The sequence below is a fragment of the Macrobrachium rosenbergii genome, chromosome 12, assembly GCF_040412425.1.
Source record: "Macrobrachium rosenbergii isolate ZJJX-2024 chromosome 12, ASM4041242v1, whole genome shotgun sequence".
Taxonomy (NCBI): domain Eukaryota; kingdom Metazoa; phylum Arthropoda; class Malacostraca; order Decapoda; family Palaemonidae; genus Macrobrachium; species Macrobrachium rosenbergii.
This window is the reverse complement of record NC_089752.1, coordinates 32,155,372-32,177,016: the sequence shown is the minus strand read 5'-3', so window position 1 is coordinate 32,177,016 and position 21,645 is coordinate 32,155,372. Positions and strand designations below refer to the sequence as shown.

At 36.3% G+C, this 21,645-nt stretch overlaps 1 protein-coding gene across 16 annotated transcripts in view; it reads left to right on the top strand.

The window, feature by feature from the left end:
• ZnT63C (zinc transporter 63C) overlaps positions 1 to 21,645 on the top strand; it is a 237,393-nt gene that overhangs the window by 202,950 nt on the left and 12,798 nt on the right. For 2 of the 16 annotated variants that reach the window (XM_067112124.1, XM_067112125.1), the window contains one exon: positions 2,221 to 2,279. The exons of 13 other annotated variants lie outside the window; for them this stretch is intronic. In XM_067112124.1, coding sequence (XP_066968225.1) covers positions 2,221 to 2,256 — 36 coding nt within the window. In that variant the 3' untranslated portion in view covers positions 2,257 to 2,279. Of the gene's footprint in view, positions 1 to 2,220; positions 2,280 to 2,934; positions 4,892 to 21,645 lie in introns of those variants that run through there. One more of the 16 variants, XM_067112110.1, reaches the window with a different exon arrangement.

Genomic DNA, 21,645 nt, shown 5'->3' with positions numbered 1-21,645 from the left:
GCTTGAATATTGTTTTCTCAGCTTCAGCTACAACTTGCAGCTTAAAGTTACTGTAGCAGTATATTTCCCTGCTGATCTTTTCTCCAAAGCAAACAAGGGTACAGTGTAAAAAAATATTTCAGTCCTTAACGTCATTTGTAACATAACTACAGTAATTGTGTATTACCGTACAATGGTTGAAATGCAAGCACAACAGTTGTTATCCGATACGCTTATTAGCAAAACAACAGTTTCCCGTTCGGCTGTTTATGGCTGTACACATTTACGCAAGAGTATAACGTTACTAACAATACTTTTATCATTCTCTTTTACTTTTTTAACTAGCAGATGGAATAAAGAGATGGAGGAAAAGAAGTTGGTGTATTGTAAATTGGTCTCTCTTGCTGCCTGCGCCTGCGCGAAAACTAAAAATATTTCTTAAATATTTTCGTATCGGTATTAATTGCTAACCCCATCGTAAACTCGAAATATCGTAAGTTGAATTATCGTAACTCGAGCACTACCTGTATTTGATAATTGTCTTTTATTTATTAACCAACTTGTACTGATTTATGGGATATTTTAATTCTAGGATGAGGTGCTTAGCTACTGTGTTTCGTGTATTCTAGCCTAATAAATGGCTAATCCGGCAAAATGGCTAATCCGGCACCCTCTAGGTCCCAACAATGCCGGATTAGTGATGGTCAACCTGTATATGTTTCCAGATAAACCTGAGAGGCTGGCTTACTGAAGAAAATGTAAGAGTTGAGTACAATTAACTGTAATTTTTCTTGGTATAGTACAGTAAAAATATTTTCAGACAGCAAGTTTTGTGCAATATGTGGAAAAAATTTCTTTTGTTCCACTTTGGCTGCATATTTGGTAACTGTGCTGTGCTTATTTATTGACTATAGCTTGCGTGCTATGTGATGCATTATGCCCTGAAGATTATGATGTTAGAATAAATACCCTCTTACTGGTTGCCTGTGAGATTCACAGGAAATTTCTCTGTATGAGAAAAAAGAATTGGATCAAGGTATAGTTAAAGAAGTTGGACAACAACTAGAAAGAAGCTAAAGGTAAAAGGCAGAAAGCAATGCATTTGGGGACAAAGAGTTACTGAACAGAACTTTGGTGCCATCTACAGTGTGCCAGGCAAGGCTCTCTGTAAGTGGTAACCCCTCCCATGGATCAATAATCAGTTGCTATTAGCAAGAAACATTGGTTAATATCTTTTGTTAGGTAAAAAAATATTAGCTTTAGCTTTGAAGTTACTGAATGAGCATCATATGCTTCATAAGGAAGATCCGTTTCATGGTAAAGCATTTTTTATTAGGTTTTCAGTGCTCCTACTTTCTGTTATAACATTCTCGTAATGGAGATTCACATGGCATTTTATATTTCATCATTTGTGCATAAGTAAGGAATGTTGGAAGGCTAGTATATACATTAAGGAGAACTGAGTATGACATGAGTTTAGGAAAGTTTTTCTTGTGGGTGGTCTAGGTTTTTCAAACAAATTCAAATGCTTGATCTCATTATTGTTGTCTTGAGCTTCTCTGTGGCAATGTTTAGATTTTTTGTATGTAGATAATCGAACTTGTAAGTCACAAAAGGAAAGTTCACTTTTCTTGTATGCTTTTTAGGTTTGATGAATCTCTTTCAGGATGAAATAATCTGTTACCATGAATCTATAAGGTTTACTTAATGGAATTTTGGTTTATCCCAAGTATTTGCATATTTAGTATGAGGATTGGATTTAGGGAAAAATTGTTATTCATAGCTTCTAGGGAAATCAGAAAAATTATACTAGATATTGGTAATAATTGTCATAAAATTCTTTATGACAGTTATGGGGTTTTGTCTTTTGTGTTGTAATGTTTATAGTACCATATTATGTGGTGTAGCATACAGTGCTGTTTTCCCTATATTCTTGTAGAAACTGTATTAACAGGTAACTTTCATACAGATTGTGTTTTTATTTTATAACAGCATGAAATAATGCTGCAATTAACAGCATGCCTACTAATAATCCTATGATTTACTTTAAGGTTTGGCTTTAGATATAATGTATATACTGTACTGTTTTGACATGTAAAACTCCTAGCAATTATCTGTTATAAATTCTCTTCTTTTATTATTTTGGATTCTTTTGGGATTATGATTTTCAACATATTGTTGATATATTTTGTTTTATTTATTGAGATAAGGAAGTGTTTTTTTACATTTGCTATTACATAGCAGACGGCAGGCACAAACATCTTGGCTGACGTCTAGCTGTGGGCATCCTGTCATTTGAAGTAAGCAACGAGTTTGGAAAAGTGTTACTATCATGTTTTATGTGTTCCTTTTTTTATTAATTTTAATCTTTTATATTGTTTCATTTTATGTTTTCCTTATACAGTATACAGTATTTTCTCTTTATTTTTTAATTTGGTTTTGCTTTGTACTGACTGCATGTTTAGTATTTAACTGCTGCTTGTGTTATTGTTTTAATATATGTGCTAAGTGTGCTTTTTATTGATGCTTATATTTTTAACATCATATTTCTTTTATTTAGGCAGTGAATGTGATGTCTGTGATGGCTGTACTGGCATTAGACTTGAATTATAACAGATAAAAAAACACAGCTACTGTAAGATTGAATGTGAGATAAAAGAGCTGAGAGTGGGATAAAAACAAGAAACTGTTTTTGCTCTTGAGAAATGTTTAAAATGCTGTGTATCCATTAGCTTGAAGTTTTACCAAGCTTCAGTTAACAGTGATACACCAGTCCTGGTTCTTATATGTTTGGGCAAGTAGAGTACATGTATGTGTAAAGATACTTACAACCATACAAGAAAAAGCCAGAAACTGGCCAAAAGCCTGAAAATGATTTGTGTTAGGCATAACCTATCATATAAAATAACCCAAAAACATTCAGGTCTTCAAGTCGATCCCATTTTCTTTTTTTAGGGGAGGTTGAGGAGAATATCTGTCTTATCGCCAGATATATCAAGATATTCTGATAGAGATATGGAATGGTCAGGTCTAATTGTGGATTCTTTCAAAGTACTTAAACTAAGGTGTGTCAATTTCAGCTCATTTCAATTATCAAAACAAGATTGGAAAACAAACATAAATTTTAATTAAAAATACCCTTGTGCATTAAAACATTTGTTCACTTTGAATTGAATGAAGTTACATTTTCATTTGAATGCAATTAATCTTGAGTCTCTTTTTTGCAATTTCCATCATTAAACTTTAAAGTATTGTAGAATTATCTTGATTTGCATACCATTTTATCACCATCATCATTATAATCTTATTTCCATTGTGGTTCTTGTTGTTGCTGTTGTTTATTCATATTTTTGAAGGTAAGTTTTTTTTGAAGAATATTGCTTTACTCAGTGGTATAAATTTATAGAAACTCTCGGTTACATTGCGTAGATTCAGATTTTCATAGCAAGTTTCAGTCAACTCCAAATGACACACTTTTCTTGATTTGATCTGGGGAAACAACTTGGTATAAGAAGTCCTAACTTTTTACTTTTTCAGGTTTAGTATGAGTATGTAATTCTTATTGAGTAGATCTAATTAAATTGATATCAAGAAAGGAGATTGTGTTTGAGTTGATATGGTTTGATAGAATTGCCAATGGCCACATAGTTTAGACTTACTCTCTTCTGTTTTTTGAGAGATTATCAGGAGACTACGAATTACAGTATTAGAGTAATAGTTTACTAGTCTTATTAAAAATTACTTAGTTTTAATAAATGGGATGTATGATACTTCTAATAAATGAGATATATGATTGATTTTGGACATGAGTAGTTGCTGGTGAATCTCTCATTTTTTTTTTAAAGAAGATACTTTGAATATATTATTTGAAAGCAACTGGCTTTCAGACTTCTTGATTTTAAATAATCATCTAAAATAAAATCTCATAATCTATTCACCTGTGAATCACACGTATTCAATGAGAAAAGGACCTACATTAATGTTGAAAGTAATAGCAGTAATTCAGTTTTAGTCAGGGAGCTGAAGGCACAATTCCATGTTACTGTGATTAATGTTACAATATGTTTACCAAGAATAATGTTTGTTAGGCATCCCTTTGTAAAATATTCTTTTTTTATGTCTGAAGAACCATCCACTTAAGACTCTGATTAAGACTAGGGTTTAGTAGCAAAAGCTGAAAAATATGTTTTTAGAGTATTTTTTTTTATACACTACTAGCTACTTAATTGTAACATCTGGTACAGTATTCAGTTTTGGTGTTGTGATACAAAGGAAACCCTTGTAATATGCGCGATAAATTTCAGAGAATAATAATTCAGGTATTTCTTGATGGAAAAACTTCATTTGCAGTTAAAGAATTATTCAGGGAACTATAGTAACCTCAACTACATATTTTAAGTAAATGCCAGATAAGTATTATTTTTTTTAGTCATAATTTTGAAAGTTGTTTTTGATAGTCATCAAGAGTAGAATCCTACTGCTTAATGTAAAGCTGTGTTATACACATCACAGTATAGTACTTGAATTTGTAATTATGTCCATATTCATAAATCTGTAAGAACAGAAAATTTTGGAGTATTTTAGCATACTCCTAGAACTACAAAATACTGCAGTTGAAACGATAGGTAACACTTTTGATAAGTTGTTAGGCACTTTGTGTGAAATGTAGAGATGTAAGTTTAATGTGAAATCCATTTCATATTTTACACTGTGAGGTTGAAACTTTTTTGACAGGTCTTTGTATATTCAGGAAACTCAAGTACTGTCGTCTCAAGTTTGTCTTTTCATAGAGTTATTTATTATTTTATAGCTGTATATTCACATCTGAGACTTTTTTCATATAAATCCTATAGTTTTTATTTATAGTCTGAGTTTCTGTGATTTTAAAAAATACAAACATCAGAAAGTATAATCTTTTATAACTGACTGCGTGTCCCCATTTATTGTTAGTATAATTATGAGACTTAAAAGGAAATATTTTGTCCTTTTATTTAAGAACATTAGGAAAATAGTACTTGAAAAGAAACTCTTCCATTTGTACATTCAAAAAGACTCTGTGTTGTGAACCACTGATTTTCAGTTTTATAGTTTGTCATGTTTCCTAGTGCCATAGCTTAGCAGTTAATTTTATATAATTTGAGTTTAGTTGCGCATTTGAATAGCAATGATTGGTGGAAAAAATTGAGGCAAGACAGCCTAGGAAAAAAAGGGTTGAAGTGATATGAGAAATCACACTGAAGTTTCAGTTGTTTTGATTAAAGACTTCAAAATTAATATCCTTGCAATTTCAGTATTGTAGTACTGTACAGTACTTGATGATAAAACATGAAGAATTGTTTAACATACCTATGTTTTCATACTTGTCACAAAACACTTCTGTAACCACAAAGGCTACAAGATTTTATGTGAGCCACTTCATTTATTGGTACATTTACTTCATAATGATTCTCTTTTTCTCATTGCAAATTCTTACATTTCATCATATTTCAAACTTATATCATGTATTGCTCTCTGTGAAATGATCTTTGATAAAGTGACCCAGGTTTGGTAATATGATGCCCATCTATAAAAATTCAATTCATATGGCATTTGCAAACCTTAATTCACTAGTGTTTCTTACTGAGATATTGTTGAGACTGAGGAAATGTAAATGCTATACCAACTGGAGAGGACAGCAATGGAAGCAAAGATATTAAATTGACACAAGGAAATTAAATGCTCTACCAGCTGGAGAGGACAGCAAGGAAAGCAAAGATGGATGAATAGAAGAAAGAGGCCACTAGTCAAGTGAAGTGGCAAGAGCAGACAAATTGTATGAGGAATGGAACCAGCATTGCAACACAAGATGTTTGGGATTAGAGAGTGGATGAGGAAAGATAGACATGTAAACGGGAAAAAAGTATACAGCACTACACAAGCAAAAAATAGATAAAAAATCTAAAAAAAAGTCTTGTAACAATGGAGGCAGTATTCAGAAAAAGCTGGATGCGCAGAATGAATATGACAGAGGAACTTAAAAAAATGTGAAATATAAATTGGGGAAGCTGCAGGAGTGGCAAACCAGTCATTTATGAGCAGAAAAAAATACTGTATTGTAAAATATTTTGAAATATGGTAAGTAGAGGTGGAACCTGAAGAGTGGGAAAGAAAATATTTCATCAACAATATACAAAGGAAAAACGGATGTGGTTCCATATAAGAGGTATAAAGTAATAAGATTGCCTAAGCATAAAATGAAAGTACTAGAGGAAAGGCTGAGAAAACATTTTTGGAATCAGTACAGTAGTAGTCAGTTTGGCATTTGGTTATCAAATACAATAACAGTAGCAGTCATTGTAACAAGGCAACAACAGAAGTACTGTACAAAAAGGAAGAGGCTATTCCATACACTATATGTTGGGCTCTTGAGAAGGAATTTGACAGTACTGTACTTAATCAATTCCATTTAAAATACAGAGGAAGTCAAAAACCCAATACTGTAAGTTCATGATGCTGCTACATCATGACAGAATGTAGAGTGAAAACAATGGCAGGTATATCATAAGAATTTTAGATAAACATTGGTGTCTGCTTTATTGCTTGTTGTTGTGGTGAAATGCAACAAACAGGTGGCCCTGGGAGACATGGATGAAAATAATCCCAAATGCCACCAGAGTGTGTTTTCATTAGCAGTATCTTAAAAGATAAAAGATCATATCAAAATGGAAATGGGAACTAAGAGTCATTGTAAACAAAACTAAGCTTCTGATGAACAGCAAGTTAGCAGAGGGGAAAAATATATTTGGGAAAATAACTGTGGATACTGCCAGAGAGGTGCAAGTATGAATTCACTTGTGTGTATTTAATATAACAGATGGTGTCACAAGAAATACTCAGGATTACAGGTGTATAAGAAGAGCAAATAATGAAGAGAGGGAGGTGGAGAACCATTTTTGGCTATAAGACAGACCTTGAAAGAGGAGGAATATTTCTGTTGTCTTGGGAACACATTGGATTGTGAAGCTTGTAATAAGAGGTCAGTAACAAAAGAATAGGAACATCCTGAATGAAGTGGAAAGATGCTGCAAGACTACAGCTAAATAAGAGTAGACCTTCAGAATAACAATGCACTTCTCTACATAGCAGAGGTAGGGGGATTAGCAAGGAAAATCGAAAGTTTGAATTGTTATGACTACAAAATACTAAGTGTATTGGAAGGATCGGACTTGGAAATCATATTAAAAATGATAAAGTTGCTAGAAATATGTCAAGAAGAAAAATAAAATTAGAAATGAAAGATTGAATTGGTTAACCATGTGATGAGAAGAGAAGAGGAGCTATTAACCCAAAAGGAAGTAGATAAGAAATAACAAACACTTGTTTGAAGGCCAAGAAAATCATGGAGAAGGGGAGCAGATAAAAGTGGAACCAGATGGAAAGTCAAACAGAAAGTGCATGAGACATGAGATTAAATGAAACTCATTTTATGTCTAACCTTGTAAAGTGACTGCCTGACCTAAACATGCTGGTAATGGATATGATGAGGAAGAGAAATGCTAAATAATACTTATTCAGTGCTCTCAAGCAGCCCAGGGTTAATGATACATAATCACTAACACAGTTCATTTTGTTTGCATTTTGCAAATATTGAATCAGAAGTTCATTTCGATGCATATTTTTTCCTCTAATTTTCCTACTCTATTCTTTTACTGTATATATATCAATCATAAATTAGTATGTTTTGGCTCAGTCTTTTGCTTCTCATCCCTTTTGTAATTATATGTTTGTTCTTGATTCTTGCTTCATAACTGACTCTAGTAACAAAGAATATAACACCCTTAATTTGTTTGTATGGTGTACAGTTTTCACGTTATACTTCAGTGCCGATAAGCCTGTGATTAAGTTTTCTTGTGGTTTGACATATTAAACAATAGTGTTCATTGTGTGTATTTTCTTTGTTTTTCTAGGTGGGTCTCAAATTAGCCTTTTTCATTTTTTGTAGACTTTACTGTTGTCAAGCAATTCAATATGCTGACATATGATTTCTACCTATTTTGAGTCTGTTTTGATGGTTCAAAAGACCTCCATGGATTTTCTGGTCAGACATTTGAGCTTCTTTTATCTACCCTGGATTTATGTTTGTTTTGAAGTCAACAGGGTGCCAGTGAAATTACATATTCAACCCGGTCTGTGACCATTGGTGGAAATACCAATCTTTGGAGAAAAGGAAGTTGAAGACATAGGATTCTTTTGCTGTGTATGCCTATGCCTTCAGTTATGTTTCTTCTTTCAACTCTTACTTTTCCTTTTGGCTAGTCATTATAGTCAGGACCTTCCTATTATCAGAGTACTATACCATCTTTGTTTCATACTGATGTTCCATTTGGAATGAATCGACTAACAATTATTCTGCATAAGGAAGGCTCCTCAGATTGTCACTCCTATTCTTAACACAAGCTAAGGGGTCTCAGCCACTAGATATGACTGCTATCTCCTCTTGTCATCTCTTCTTTTGCATGTTGTTCTTATATTTCCCATCTAGCTGTCACAGAAGGCTCTTTGAGGAGATGTTTAATGCCTCTTCTACATCATATTTGTTGTCCTTTTCAGACTGCTTTTAAAGAAAGATGCCACTTTCTTTTGTATGACTTGGCATGCCAAAGGATTACAACTCACTGACAGAATTTGCAAATGTCAGAAAGATGGTTGTTCAAGCAGGTGTGTAATGTTTCTTTGGCCACTCCTCTCTGCTGGTCAGAAAAAGGTTCCAAGTGTTCTGCCCAGAGACTGTCCAGGTCCCAGATGGAGTGCAATCTTGTATCTGGTTCCAATCAGTCATATCTCCAGGTCAAGCTACTGAAAATCCACATTTGGAGGAGCAAAAACAGATCTGGTAGTGCCCCAATTTCCTTAGACTTCAGTAATGTCAAAAATATCGTATGTAGTGTAAATCCTTTCATTGCATAAGAAGTTTAACCAAAATTCAGTAGCAGACCCAGGTGAGTGGACAGCTGCCCCACCAGATTCAGGTTTATGACCTTTTACCTGTTTGCCAAAGCCACTTGCCCTACAGAAGATGATTTGGATGTGAAAAAAATCACTGCCTACTACATGGGTGCATAAACTCCCACAACCATTTGTGGATGTGTGCGTAAAAATCAATGCACAGTACAGAACAGAAGCATTTGGCCTCAAGAATGTGTAAAGAGAATTCTCAAATACAAGATTAATTCCCTGCCTAGTTTCATCAGTATTGTACAGTACTGATGAAACTTGCAACCTACTTTAGTAGGATGAAACCTCATAATGACCAAGAACCAAGCAGCATGAATCAGTGAGATTTTGTACTAGATTCAGTAGCTGAAAAATTAATGGTTCCATTTTCAACCCTCTCCAAGATCTTTTGGAGTTGGGAAAATATTGAACTGGGTTGTGATTCTCTTTTGCCTTGGTTCCAAATTATTGTAACCTACATCAGGGAGTACAGGGTTTGTGTCAAGGGCAGCAAGGAAAAGATTTAGTCATCATCTGTCTATAAGGGTGCAAATTCTCAAAATTTTTCTTTTCATGAAGTCTGTAAAATACTAAGTAGTTAGCAAGAAAAGCCTGACTGGACTTAAGCTACATATTACTATAGTTGTTATGGTTGAACCCACCCACCAGTCTCCTAGGAGGAGTTCTGCTGAAACTACCTACATCAGAAGACCTCTTGTTTATGGATGCATCCATGGAAAATACATCAAAGAATATTTATTTTCTTATGTAAGAGAGTTTTAAAACAAGAAAGATGTCCTCTGAAGAACATTCAAAGGGAGTGGAAATTTGTTTTCTGGATGTGTAAATTTCTCTGGTTTTCAGTGTTTTGGGTAGAATTTTAATTTTTTATTCATTCTTTGTTATTAGTAATAAAAGAATAATTCACCCATAAAACAGTTTTTGACGTAGGAAAAACCTACTTTTGGTAACCGCTGTGAGTCATCAAAGGAGTTACACTCTCATGGTTCCCCCACAGCTCCATAAGACAAACCAACCAATTACAAAGAACTCTCTTATAGTTGGTCTTAGCCAGAATAGTGCTTGTTGGCACAGTGACAGAATATAAAGGACTCAAGACAGGAGGGCTCTGTCTCCTGTCCTACAACGACTGCCTACGGCTCTATACGTCTCACTTGCACAGATGTGGCAACAGCATAAGTCAGCCATCTTCATTACATGCCAGGTCTCTTTAAGATAAATTTTCACCCTGGTCCCATGCCTTTTCGTCAGGGAAATTGGGTGGGTTTGAGGACTCACAGCGGCTACCAAATATAGGTTTTCATACGTCTAAACCTGTTTTTTGATAGCGTAGCCTCTGTTCGTCCTCAAAGGAGCTTACAAAAGAAATTAATAGTAATGAAATGGCCCAGCTTCTAAGAAATGAATCCCAACAACCCAGATTAACTTTTGGTTAACTTTTGGTCCAAGGTATAGTCACAAGTTATTAACCATTTTCTTCATTCCAGATACCCATAGGGTTTGGCAATAAAGAACAGGAAACAACACACAAACCAATATATATATATTATTCTCTGTGGTTCAATAGTGGCTTACCTAATTATGCCGGGTCTGGCTGTGGGATTATTGCACCTTCCCCCAGCAGTAGCTCAGCTTGACCACCACTCTCATGGCAATAGTGTTTCAGGAATTTTTTATTCAAGGTAAAGTCACAGGTTATCAACCATTTTCTTTATTCCAGCTACCCATCTGGGTCTGGCAATAAAGACCAGGAGACACACGAACCTATAAATTTATTATCCATTGTGGTTCTACAGTGACGCACCTAATTATGTCAGGTCTGGCTGCAGGATTATTACACCTTCACCAGTTGAATACTGTCACTAATAATAACCACTCCATACACTCGAAGACTTCTTCGAAGGAAACATTTCTGAAGAAAGTTAATGATGTACACATGCAACTTGGGAAAGGCGTGAGGGTCTGCCTGTTTGTAGATGGCCACTAAAATGACTCTGAGCCCCTGTAGAGAGTGGTTTGTTTGTGCTAAGGTGTAAGAAAAATAGGACCATCTGGGATGTTCGTCATGACATCTAGGTAAACCTTAAGTGCTTGAAGCGGGCATAATATTTTATATGAAATACTAAGTTCTTTTATCAGAAAAGAGGATTTTCCCTTTAAAAAGGTCCTCATTCTTGGCCAGGAGTGACAGGCCAGGAGAAACAGCAAAATGAATTGAGGGGATGACAGGAGTCTTAAGAACCATATTCAGGGACCAGGTAATGGGAAACCTTGCAGGAGGTGACCTTTGCAGTGTAAAGACTGGAGAATGGAATTATTAATTTGTATATTAGAATAAATTCTGAACCATAAGGAAAGGGTTCTGCCAATGCTGCCTTGTATGCCCTGATTGTTGAAATAGCAAGGTGCTTGACCTCAAAAGATAATAAAACGTAAAACTGTTTTAACAGATTTCAACTGGGCTCTCAGTGTGGAGGTAATCTAACCACATTTTGCATACGGACTGGTATGCTGTATACAGTAGATGAAGTCCATAGTTTTTTTGCACTAGGTGCTCAACAAAGTTATGCAAATAATCTTCACAGAAGACTAGATTTAAAATTCCACCTGATGGTCACAGCACAGAAGGGAGCATGTGTAAATGACATCTGTCTTTGGTAGAACAACGGATAGGAATGGAAAATATTCTTTCCCCTATTGTTGAAGAAATAAGGAACCAATGGCTGTTTGGCTAATTCAGGGCCATTAGGCAAGCAGTTCTGTTGAAAGTTAGTAGATTGTTCAAAGCTTTCAAAATCTGGGAGATTAAAGGAAAAAGGTGTAACATCTTCGAGTAGTTCCAGTCTTGTAGGAATGTATCTCTTGCTTTTGCCTGAATATCTAGGTTTAGAGACACACACACACTGGAATTTAATGGTTGTCGCATGTGGCAAACCGATCCACTTCTGGATTGTGGAAGCATGTTAGCAATTACTGACTTGAGAGAAGCTCAGCATTAGCCTAACCTCTTGATATAAGACATTGTAGTCATATTGTCTAGGACCAACAAAATGTGGGTCCCTTTTGGAGATTTCAGTTTTCTGAGATGGAAAGACAGCCAGTAGCCCCAGGAAGCTGGTATGACACTCACCCAGAACAGGTGATCATTTTCCCCCTAACTGACATCCTCCCAGTAGTTGCCTCCCTAACCCATCAAGGCATCTGTATGTATTATCATTCATACGAACTGTGGAGTCAGGTCAGTCTGTTTGCCAGAGACCCCTTCGAGGTCCATGTACAGAGTATCTTCCCACTCTCAGATTAAGGCAATCACAAAGCCTTTTCCTGGCATGTGAGAGCCAGACTCTGTTAAATCTTACAGTCACCTCAGGATTAGATCTACCACAGAACCAAAATGTAATAGGCCCAGACTTTGTTCTAATTATTGTCTGGAAAAGCTGGGCTGTGCAAGGAATCTTTTAGGTCCTTCCTTATTCTGGTTTGAGTGCTTTTGGGAAGAGATAGCTGGCTGCAAAGAGTAGCCCAACAAAATCCCAGCCTCAGAAAAGTCTGGTGGATGTAAGGTAGGACTCGTTCCTATTAAGAAACCTTTTGACTGGAGTCTGTCGACTACCACTCAGGTTTTGTCAGCACTCTTCTCTGGTTGTCAGAGGGGTCCTTTAATAGTGACTGGAGGCTTGTACGGCTTTGATTCACACCAAGCTTTCTTAGGCTAAGGGAGAGGAAACTCTCAAGAGTATTGTTTTTCAGATTCTCCTTTTCCAAGAACAGTATATAGAGTATTGTGCAATTCTGTTCTCGGACTCATTCAGCGAGTTGTGCAACAACAGATAGGGGAAGAAAGCAATAGTAGAGAGGTTACATTGGGGAGCGAAAGTCTCAGAGTGTTCCCAATAGGGTCCACATAGGTGTTTTGGCTGCTGTAGTGAACATTATTCTGGAAGCCACAGGAAGCTGTGGAACCTAGCATAAAATTAAGCCATGGCTATCCTGAGATTTTTCTCGTAGGGGTTCCAAATTGTTGGGTAGCCATGTCCAATGGGAGCTTCTTCCTCTCATAAGGGAGGGCAAATGTTGCTCATTCCTTTGTAGCACTATCAGATACTGGGATGGTGGAGACAAATGGCTTATTTCTGCCATAAACTCGTTTTCCAGTCATTACAAAATTCTGAAATTCTGTCTTAAAATGATCTGATTGTTTCAAAAGTGAAGAGACAGAAGTCTGATACCTCCCAGACAGGTTATTGGTTCAGTAAAATTGTTGTTGTACTATATTTTCCATTAAACTGGAGAAAGGTTGCTTCTATGGCTTTCATTAATATGGTTACTTCTATTTGGCTTTCAATGCTATATTATTAGGCAGGATAATCATCTCCTTCAACGGTTTCTGAATTCCTGCTGAAGGAGGGACCAAGCGCCATTCAGTATTGGGAAAGGCCACTCTGTCCCGAAATTCTATGGACTCAACCTCAATAAGTTTTCCTTTCATTAATGTGATATTTTCCATTTGGTGAAAGGATGCACATTGAGGTGTCTCGCTAAGGGTTATCAGTATCATTCTCAGGGGCAGATATTGGTACCTGTATACTACACTCTGATTTGAGGTTTTATTGTCTGACCTGGTCTCAGTTATTACTAGTCAAAGCTCTGAAAGTAAGTATGCTGTCTCTTATTATCCATTCTGATTTCGGCAGTGATCTAGACGACTAATTCAACTTCTTTCTGGGCTTAGGTTTTTTATTACCCTGTTCCCAGAATCTAAGATTTTTGGTGGGAAACCTATCTCTGCCTGGGCAGACTGTGCAGTATGTCAGTCCTGTAGTTTAAAGGATGAGAAATTTTTACATAATACACCTGATTCCATACCCTGGACAGACCTGAATTCCTCCTGGGAATCACGGATAGCATGTCTGTGCTGACACTTAGTAGCAAGTGAGTCCTAAAAAGAGTTACACTCTCTTGGGGTCATCCTTGATACTGTTCATGATTTCCTTCTGGAATTCAGATGCAAGCGGAATTTTCCCATAAGGGAAGCCTGCATGAACTGATGAGCCAAGGCAGTTGTATCACCACAGCCCTGGCAGTATAGAAAGTACAGCAAACTGAATTTCCTATTAGGGCAGCCTGCATGAACTGATGAGCCAAGGCAGTTGTATCACCTCTGCTTGGCAGTATAGAAAGTACAGCAAGCTGAATTTCCTGTAAGGCAGCCTTCATGAGCTGATGAGACAAGGCAGTTGTAACATCACTGCCTGGCAGTATAGAAAGTACAGCAAGCAGAATTTTATTAGCAGGAAAGCTTGCATGAACTGATTAAGCCTAGGCAGTTGTATCACCACTGTCTGACAGTATAGAAAGTACAGCAAACAGAATTTCCTATCTGGGAAACCTTCATGAACTGATGAGCCAAGGCAATTGTACTTTCACTGTTTGGAAGGATAGAAAGTACAGCAAGCAGAATTTTTCTATCAGGGAATCCTGTATGAACTGATGAAGTCAAGGCAGTTGTATCACCACTGCCTGGCAGTATAAAAGTCCAGGATAAATTAATACCCACTAGAAGGTACAGACACTTCAGATGGGGTTGGGTGGACTCTATCTATGTCCCCTTAATACATGATTGCTGCATGGGAAAGGCAAGAGTCTCACTTGAAGTGTCTGTCTCATGTAAAGCAGAAGACTGCCTCAGCGGCTATATCCACTTCATGTTAGATATCAGTGACCTCTCTCCCAAGGAGAGACTCTTCATCTTCATCAGAGGAGTTGAAGTGGGAGTTTCTATAATCCGCTGCTTTTGGAGTATTGGCCCAAATGTGGGTTCTGCTCGGGGAGGGATGGAAACATGCCGCCATAGTTCTGCCAGAACAATGTACAGTAGTCTCCTTCTTCCATACTCCTATTGAAACCCATAACTCATAGAGATGGCTTAAAAATGAGCTCTTTCATCATTTAAACTTGCTGCCAGAAGCTTGTGGCATATTCCGTACATGTCCAGCCATCGAACAAATTCTCCTTTATTCTTTCAGGGGCTGGCTCATGGCAGGTAGTTATGAGTCCACAAGCAAAAAGCAGACTAAGCAATTTGCTGTGGCACAGTAGTAGCCCAGTAGTGATAAAAGGAAGAAGTGTTTAATAAAAACTACCTAGTGTTAGTTATCTATATCACTGTATAGGCCACAAACACTTCAAATTAATCCAGGCCTACATGGCCACAAGTACATGTCCATAGTATGAAGTAAGGAAACATGATCTGTGGGTCATATCCATAAAATAGTATTAATGTACCATTAAAATGTTCACAATTACTACGATAACATTGCCTTAAAGGATTTACTCACACATACCTCTTAACTCGACAAAACTAAATGGATATCCGTACTGTGTATTTCTTCACATTTCTTAACCTCTGATTACCGGTCTATTCCCAAGCACCAGGTAAAGGTTATATAGCCTATAGGCAGCTGTGTGCATAAATAAAATCAATAATTATTGGAATTATTGTACCAAAAATATATAAAATCAGTATCTCTAAGATTTTAAAATGTTTTGCAAAGCTGATCATTAAGAAAAAGTACTTTTGTATTCCCTTAGGAAAAATTCAAACGTCACAACAATTTTCTCAATACCAGTGACGTCACTACCAGTGAAGTAATACCTGTTGGGAGTAGAGCCGCATGAATGTATTCCTTTAACATTGAAAAGAACCCCGATATTAAGGATAATTGGGGAAGTCTCAATATCACAAAACTGTTTAGTTCAATTATAAAATACAACAAAGGAAATACTGGCCTTTAGTAAAGACCAAGGCTCATAAGTCAAGCACGATTGGGAACTATAATCACGTCTGTGTTTCCTAAACAAGAAGTTAGGCTAACCTGATTTACCCTTTCGGTAACTTCAAATTATCTAACAATATTAAAATTGTCATTGAATAATAAGTTCCAGTAACAAAATTGTCTAATATTAGTGCCTTAATGTTAATTCTCATTTTGTTAAACAAGAAAAAACCTTGCAAGAGGCCTACTGGCTCCCAGTTTAAACAAACATATGAGTAAGCCTGTCCATTAAAATTTTAAGGAACTAAAACTTTTCACTGGAACTTAAAAGTAAGTACTTAGCTTGATTGGTGTTTTGAGGGAAAACATAAAAGTGAAAAATGTGCAGTCGAACACGATTTCCGGAGCACAACCTGAGGACTAGTGAACTCTTGGACAGACCAGAGTGTAATGGAGATGGCCGACTTATGCTGTTGCCACATCTGTGTGAGTGAGACATAGAGCCATAGGTAGTCATTGTAGGACAGGATGTAGAGCCCTCCTGTCCTGAGTCCTTTATATTGTATCACTATGCCAACAAGCACCATTCTGTCCAAGACCAACTATAAGAGAATTCTTTGTAATTGGTTGGTCTGTCTTATGGAGCCCAAGGGGGACCATGAGAATTTAACTCCTTTGAGGACTCACAGCAGCTACGCTGTCAAAACACAGTACAGTAAATATGCATAAAGTTAGTAACTGGAAACTTTTACATGTTAAAATGTCAAGTTTGTTGATATACTTTTTCAAGATAAATTTATAAAAAGATAACCTTCATTAGGTTAACAGCATAAATTTATAACTGGAAGAACAGTTTATATTTCCATTTTCTATTGAGGAGTGAAGAACCCCCAGAAAGGCCCATTTAACTGCAGTCAAAGGTTCATTGAAGAAGCTTTTACAAATGGTGTATCTCTCAAGGCAAGTTTTTCCATCGTCTGCCTGTTTTACATTAGTAAAGTTAATAACAATTAGAATTTTCCAACCAACTTTTCTTTATTATTTTGATTATTCTGTTTACTATTTTTTTTATATTAATATTATCAACTTTAAAAAGTTGTGCTACTGGGGATTTCACTTTAGAGTAATGTTTTCTGTTCCACCATTATTTCTGAAACCTTTGAAAGAATTTAACTAGAAATCAGAATGAGGAAACCTGAAGTTACATTCTATTAAACATCAGTTCAGGTTAAGCCTAAGTTAAACTTGGGTAAGGGAAGCCATGGGAGAGTTATGAGCAGGTATGCTTGCAGCTTCTAGGATACTTGGTCTGATAAGAAAGGCAATATGAAATAGGGTTGGATGGGGCAACAGTATTCCATAGCAAAATCTTTATGCCAGCATTGTCTAGGAGATCAGCACTTCCTCCCCTGCCAAGAGACAGTTGATATCATGAAAAAGGTGAAATAAAGATTTGGCTGAATAGAACATCAGTGTTCCTTAGCAAATAATGCTGGTATACCCAGTAGTATGACAGCAGTGCCTATTTGGCCTCTGTGAACCGTGACCATGTACTTTTTTCAGTCAAGAGAATGCTCATTCACTGCCATGAAATATTCCTACTTATTTTTATTATTCCAGTTTTACCCATTTTTTATGCATTCCCATTTTCTATCCTTCCTCTCCCATTAGGAATCATTTAATATGCATTTTCCTCAATAGACAGTGGTGTGTCTTGTTTACTTTTATGGCAGAGTTTTAGGTTTCAAACGCCCCAAGCAATTATTAAAATTCTTGTCTTATTTTTGCTGTCTCATTACCATCCACAATCAAACTGAATGATGATGAGACTAGCAATGTTAATTATGAAGACCTAATGAACTTCAGAAATGGAAGTACTGTAACAGCAAATTCTTGTCTTCAGATTCTAAGGAAAGTTCAGAAGTTGACTTCTGAGTTAACTCAGGAATGTAAATTTATCTTTTTTCAAAGTATAAAAACTTACAAAATACTGATAATTTTTCAAACAAATTATGCATATACACTTCTAAAACAGTAAGTAAAAAAAAACTGAAAGGGAAGGGATTAAATAAGTGATGAAATTGTGATGAAATGCAAATGCATGTACTGTAAAAACTCTGAAAAGGTTAACTTTGCAAATTAATATCAAAAGAAAGCACAAATAGAAATAATGCCTAACACTGTATGTAATTTTGCAAATTGATTAAGCGGTCATTGCATAAATAAAAAAATTAACATGAATAATATGCAATTTCCACCATATATCCTCTCCAAATTTTATTTATGTAGTGAAGAACCTAACCTTGTCATTAGCCTGGGACTATTTGTATGAAAAATGTTGTGAATCCAGTAATTTATAAAAAAAAAAGAATAGTAATGAATGCATAAATAACTAAACAGCATATTATGTGTAGATTAGTATTAGAAATATATTAATTTCAGGCATTTAGATGAGGAATACTGAATAAAGATTTCAAGTGAAAACTGCCGTTCATGCAAAAAACTGCATCAGACGTCTTTAAAATTGAGATGCCTTTACAATGCTGGCAAAAGCATTTTTTGTATTACTATACTAATTAAATAACAACTTGGCAATATAGTTGGTCCTAAAGGTTACTATAAGAAATATAGCACAGCAGTGAGTCTCAATTATTGGTAATAAAACATGTTGATATTTTAATAAATCTTGTGTACTCCCACCTAATAAATTGTCAAGAGAGTGAGAGGAGTCTTTACTCTACTGGCGAGTGGCTGTCTCCTGTAAGACCACACAGTGTTGTTTGTATTATTTTGCATGTGTAAAAGCAGAAACCTCTGACCTCCTATTAACATTGTGAAATATATGTGGAAATGATGCACAAGCCTAAAGAGAATAAATTTTTTTGCTGAAAAATATATAACCTCTCATCATATATAGGTAAACTTTAGAAACTGAATAAATTTTCAAAGACACAACAAAACCTCAAGAGTGAGGATTGGAATTCATTAATTGTGAGCCTATTTTGTTTGGAGAATTGAAAGCAACAGGCAAAATGCTTATGTAAAAAGTCAGTTATAAATAAGGTAAAAGGCATATTTTGATTTGATACAATAAAGCCCATACATATATAATTTAACCAAGCCAATGAGTAAAATTTTTGGACGTGTTGGGTTTACCTAAACGATTCTTTCTTAAATGATGAATAAAAGTAGATTTGTACTGAATATGTTGTAAGAATTTAGATAGCAAAGATAGAAGAGGAAAAATAAAGTGGATGAAAGTAAGACACAAGTCAACTAGAGACTGCGAGGAAAGAGCAAAGAACTGTAAGCACCAAAAGTGTTTCATGTAGGGCATATTGTAGCCAGTTTTTTCGTAAAGGAAAGTTGTCAGGAGACGTAGGAACAAAAAGTAATTCTGATACTAATAATGGGCATCTTGGTTATTAATGAAGAGTAATCTAAAAACGATGTGGCTAATCTACTTGTGAACAATTAAATTCCATTAATAATGGGCATCTTGGTTATTAATGAATAGTGATCTAAAAATGATGTGGCTAACCTACTTGTGAATAATTAGTAAGTTTTTGACATTTTTTAAGTGAAGGGGTTGAAGGATCGGTGAAACTGGGTAATTTGTGATTACTTTTACTCATGATTTTTAACCATCTATGAGAATCAAAAAGTAAAAATGCTCCAAAGAAACTTCGGCACAATCAAGTTTTCTGTGCAGTACAGTGGATAATCAAGGCCACAGAAAATAGATCTATCTTTTGGTGGTCTCGATATAATGCTGTATGTATGAGCCGCAGCCCATGAAACTTTAACCATAGCCCAGTGGTAGCCTGGCCCATATCGTTGCCAGATTCACGATTATGGGTAACTTTAACCTTAAATAAAAATAAAGACTACTGAGGCTAGAGGGCTGCAATTTGGTGTGTTTGATGATTAGAGGGTGGATGATCAACATACCAATATGCAGCCCTCTAGCCTCAGTGGTTGTTAAGATCTGAGGGCAGACAGGAAAAAGTGTGGACAGACAAAAAGTGTGTAGTCAGGAAAAAGTGTGGATGGACAGACAAAGCCGGCACAATTGTTTTCTGTAAAAAAATTGTGGACAGAAAGAGAAAGTGCAGACAGGAAAAAGTGTGGACAGACAGACAAAGCTGGCACAATAGTTTTCTTTTCAGAAAACTAAAAGCCTAACAAATGCCAACACCATGAAGGGAGTAACAATCACGCAGTCACGCACCGCATGAAAACAGTACCCAGACTATACTGAAAAAGCTCCAAGTCTTTCCGTAGGGAAGAACTCTGGATGTGGCTTATCGTGGTGCAATACTGGTGGGTAAGCCCTAAGTACTTTTAACCAAAACTCATTAGACTTTACTTATAATACTGTACAGCCCATTCTGAACAACAGATAAAATCGTAGACAGGAAAAAAATTGACAACTAATGGCATGCACCTTGGGATCCTCAGATTTCCACCAGCCAACTGCCCCAGTCTTGTGTTTCTGGCAAATTGTTATCAGCTTGCTGTGCAGTTCCAACTTTTATTTTTATAATCCTTTCTGTGAAGCTTTTTCCTGCCTCACGCTGTGAAGCTTTTTCCTGCCTCACCATCGGTAGCCAACTACCAGTAACCACCTTGTTTTTTAGTTAAATGGGTGCAGTAACCTTCATCAGTGTTAGAATTACTATTTACTGAGGAAACAGCTGTTGTTCTATAAGTGCTAAACTTTCCTGTATGGAAGATATTTTGGTTTTTTAATGACCAGTTATAAATTCACTCTTTATAACCTGGGCCTTTGAGTAACTCTATGTTTGACCGGCTGCTTTCAGGTAGCTGTAGCCTCCCTTTTTGTAGATGCTCCATTAGGGGACAATGGCTTCTTGTTAGGATCATCAAGTTGATTTGTGACAGTAACAGAGGTCATGTTAGCAGATTAACAGAGACCAGAATCATGAGGAACAAATGTTGTGAGAGTCCATAATAGATTGCATGCAAGCAGCAAGCTGCATTTGCAGAATTGCGTGGAATCCCGGTACTGGAAGGAAGCAGACCACAATCAGAGGTCAAACACAGGTTAGGTCCTGCTCTACAAACCCTACCTTCAAGATCCACAGGCAAGATGGAAGACTCTGAATAACTCTTAATGAGGGATAGAGCATGGATTCTGCCATGGAAGCAGTCAGACCATTGTTTTCTTTGCTAACTTCATCTTCCAGTGAGGGTTCTGCCTTTCACAGATTGCAGAGGCAGTTAATTTTCCCAAGGAATGGGCATTTGCTTTTTCCTTACCTGTAAAGAGAAAGGAACTAGGGACACCAAATTGGCAGCCCTCCATGCTTGAATATTGATTTTACAGTTGATCTTTCTGCCAAAGAGCATGAATTGGAAAATGGCATGGATCCATAAAATTGGTCGTTGTACATTCAAGACTATTTATATCGATTATAAAATTCACTCCATTCCATTCTTCTCATGTTAAAATCATGAATCCAGACTTTATTTTACTGGTATTTCATCTAACTTCATGGAAGTATTTTCAAACAAAAATTATTCTCGTAATTAATTTGATAAAGACCTGTCTGCAGTGATGATCAGCTTTGACTAACATGTCATGTCTGTGACTATAGTACCTCCAGTGTGGCCATCGCGTTGCAGGAGATGTTCTTTGTAATCTTTATTGATGGCAGTACAACAGTAACTTACTCTGATTCTATTCCCTCACTTCAAATGGGGTTGTAGGCACAGCTCCTTTTCTTGTTGGTGTGTTGAGCAAGGGTACTCTGGTCTCTGGAGCTTAGATATTGATAAACCACCAGTCTTCTTAGGCACTGTGGCTTTCTTGACATCTTTAGTTGCTGTATTGGATTATGGCTTCCCACTTTTCTGTTGTGGCCTACTGTGA